The sequence below is a fragment of the Poecilia latipinna genome, unplaced genomic scaffold (assembly GCF_001443285.1).
Source record: "Poecilia latipinna isolate Pla-1442-1.1 unplaced genomic scaffold, P_latipinna-1.0 Scaffold595, whole genome shotgun sequence".
NCBI lineage: Eukaryota > Metazoa > Chordata > Actinopteri > Cyprinodontiformes > Poeciliidae > Poecilia > Poecilia latipinna.
Genome location: NW_015113211.1, coordinates 258,797 through 262,130, shown reverse-complemented (window position 1 = coordinate 262,130; position 3,334 = coordinate 258,797). Strand labels below are relative to the sequence as shown.

The 3,334-nt window shown below is 48.7% G+C and overlaps 1 protein-coding gene across 1 annotated transcript; it reads right to left on the bottom strand.

The window, feature by feature from the left end:
- Positions 1–830: 830 nt before the first annotated feature.
- drd5a (dopamine receptor D5a) lies at positions 831–3,334 on the bottom strand. Its single transcript, XM_015042568.1, has one exon. It carries the CDS (start codon positions 2,812–2,814, stop codon positions 1,432–1,434), a length of 1,383 nt encoding a protein of 460 aa, XP_014898054.1. The 5' UTR covers positions 2,815–3,334; the 3' UTR covers positions 831–1,431.

Here is a 3,334-nt window from a genome sequence, read left to right as displayed (position 1 = left end):
AGCCTCCACCCCAGTTTCATGTCTTTTACAAAGTTTTTTTTTTTTTTTTTAGGATTACCCTATTTGTGTGCCAGCTGACAGATAGTTCTGTTGTCGAGATATTCTCTCCCCCGAGCTGTAGATCTCTGAAGCTCCTCCAAAGTTGCCATAGTCCTGTTGGATGCTTCTCCGATCTATGCTTTCCTTTCTTAGCTTGTGAATTTAGGTTAGGCTTCAGATATTTTAATACTTCAATTTTGCCCTCATTCCCACAAAAGGAACATTTCTGTAGAGCTGTCACACCTACTGACAGAAACAGGGTGTTTTTTTTTACTTGTAGAAATTTATTATATATGGATTTTGTTTTGTCATGACTTGAAGAAATGTGCCTTCATTGAGACAGAAAAGGTCAGTTGAATGATTTTAAATGATTAGCCCACATAACATTTACGGGCATAGTTTTCAGCAAAGTAACATAGAGATTAAACAAGTTAGCCTTTTCTATAACACAGGGCTAATCTCTGCATAATTTAAGGCAATAGTTCTTTAGAAGCACTGTGTGGTGGCTAATGACTGATACATGTCCAGAACACACACTGGAGCCTTTTTATTTAGGTGTACTGGTATTTTGGTGGGTTTTGCAGCTGTGTGATGCATTTTCCATTTTCAGATTAAGACCTAAGACGTTCAAAGCTTGCTGTTCTGTTTTATAACATAACGCTAAGCTTCTCTGCAGCTTTATACCTGATTTGACAGCTGCGTTCATTGGTCTTTGTGAAAACCGGGACTTTTACTGAGATTAAATTACAAATAGGTGGACTCCCTTTGCTATTTGGGTGACGTCTGGTGGATTTTTTTTTTGCATTTAAATATTTTTGTCTTGGTCGATCACATAAAACACCAATTAAATTTGTCTCTAATGTGACAAAATGTAAAAAATAAAAGGTTTAAGGGTTGGGAGTGCTTCTGCAAGGCACTGTAGTTGCTTTGACCAGACTGCCTGAGCACAATTGTTCCACAGTGTGTTTGCTTTCTACCTTTATAATGAATTAATTCAAACAGTTTGAAGGTTCACATCTTTGTGTTCCCATAAATCTCTACAAACATTTTGAATCTGAGGCTGTCCTTTGATTCTCTTGGCCCAGCTCTGATTATTTACCTTCCATTTGATAAAAATCTGAACTATCCCTTTAAGAATTTGTTTGTTTGTTTGTTTGTTTGCTTGTTTGTTTGTTTTGGCCAACTATCTCGCTGCAAACCAAAATGTTCAAATGCAGAATTTAAATAATGATCGAGCATGGACAATAAAAAAAACTCGTGGCGCTTTAGTTGCTGACAGCTGTTGAGCTTAATCAGAAGTGGGCCTCCGAATCAAATTCTGCCCAGGGCCCCCGGATAACTTTGGGCCGGCTCTGAGAATCACCAACACACCCAGTGACGCACCGTGTGGAGTCAGTGTAATCCGTTTGGGGTGAAAGGTGACAACCTGTCCAGACTGATGTCCGCTTCGCAGTCCTCCAAGTCGCAAACGGAGTCTGTGGCGTTGTCGTTGTTGTGAGAAAACTGCGAGATCCTGTCGAACGTCTCCTCGTGCTCCATACATTCGACCACGTTGGGGATCATGTTGACGTACGCGTTGGCGATCTCCTTGTGGATGATCGTGTCCTGGTTGTAGGAGACCAGCTCGTTGCTGATGTTCACCGTCTCCACGGGCGTGCTGGAGCAGAAGTAGCGGCAGCCCAGGAGGCTGGCGAAGGCCTTCCTGAACTCGTTGTTGAAGGCGTAGATGATGGGGTTGAGGGAGGAGTTGGCCCAACCGAACCACACGAAGATGTCAAAGGTCGTCTCGCTGACGCACGGCAGGCCCGCGTCTCGGTCCGCAGCCGGCTTGTTGCAGAACGGGACCATGCAGTTCAACACGAAAAAGGGCAACCAGCAGCACACGAAGACGCCCATGATCACCGAAAGAGTTTTAAACACTTTGGTCTCCCGTTTGATCGAAGTCTTTAGCGTGTTGTGGTGTTGGCACTCTATCCTGTTGCTCCGGCAGCTTTGCGCGTGCTCCGCCGCTCTCTCCAGGGACGCTATCCTTCTGATCTGGATCTGAGCAATCCGATATATCCTGGTGTACGTTACAATCATGATCGCCACGGGAATATAGAAACTTATGAGCGAGGAGGAGATTGCGTACTCGCGGCTCAGGCTGGAGTCGCAGTTCTCCTCCAGTTGCCGACTCGCGGAGGAGTTGTGCGCTCCGGCCAACCCGTCGGCGGTGGCTTTGTGCCAGTTCAGCTGGACCGGTATGAATGAAATCAGCACGGAGAGTGTCCAGGTGATGCTGATCATGACAAAGGCGACCCGCTGGGTCATTTTCCTCTCGTATCGAAAGGGGCTGGAGATGGCCCAGTACCGATCCACGCTGATGATGCAGAGGTTGAGGATGGACGCGGTGGAACACATGATGTCGAAGGCGACCCAGACGTTGCAAAAAGTGCCAAACGGCCAGTATCCGGCCACTTCCGCCACAGCCTTCCAGGGCATCACCAGCACGGCCACGAATAAATCCGACAGAGCAAGGGACACGATGAAGATGTTGGTGACTTTGGTCCGCAGGTGCCGAAAGCGCAGCACCGCGGAGCACACCAGGATGTTCCCCAGCAGAGTCCAAAGGATGAGCAAGGACAGCAGGCAGCCGGTCACCGTGCGCACCACCATATCCTTCCCGCCGTCGTTTGTCGCCTCCGTTTCAGTGCTGTTCCACATGATCTCTCCGAGGGGCGCCGGCACGGAATCTATCCCCTGCACCGAAGAGAGATACCTGGCCGGGTTCTCCATTCTCCCACCCCCCTTACACACCTCCTCTCTTCAAGTAAAACTGCAGTCCGTATCTCCGTGCGTGCGGGCGGGCTCAGCTTTCAGCCAGTCGCCGGACTGTCCGCGATGACCCGCTGGGCAGCCACCTTGATGCGCAGCGCAGAATAGAGGGAAAGAAAGAGCAGGGAGCTTTGGAATTAAACCAAACGACGCACACGGCGCGCTGAAGGACCCAAACGCTGCGAGCAGGGGGGGAAGCATATTGGGGAAAAACCCGGGCGCCGGTCGTGTGACCGGGCTGCCCCTCTGGATCCGTCAGTCCAAGATATTCTGAGCACGTTGAGGAGCGTTACTCTCACACACATCGACGCACGCTCACACGAACATCTAATCAGGTCTTGGCGCATGCACCATTACGCCTTCCTTGTGCGTGGCAATAACGCACAATTGCGCACTGAGGACCAACAAGATGTCCCGTTGGGACACTCCAAAGTGCGTAATTAAAGGCTTCACAATAAAAGAAGAAGAAGAAGAAGAAGAA

Bases quoted from the DNA above. Each gene is read 5' to 3' on its own strand.
- drd5a (XM_015042568.1), bottom strand. From the start codon at position 2,814: ATGGAGAACCCGGCCAGGTATCTCTCTTCGGTGCAGGGGATAGATTCC.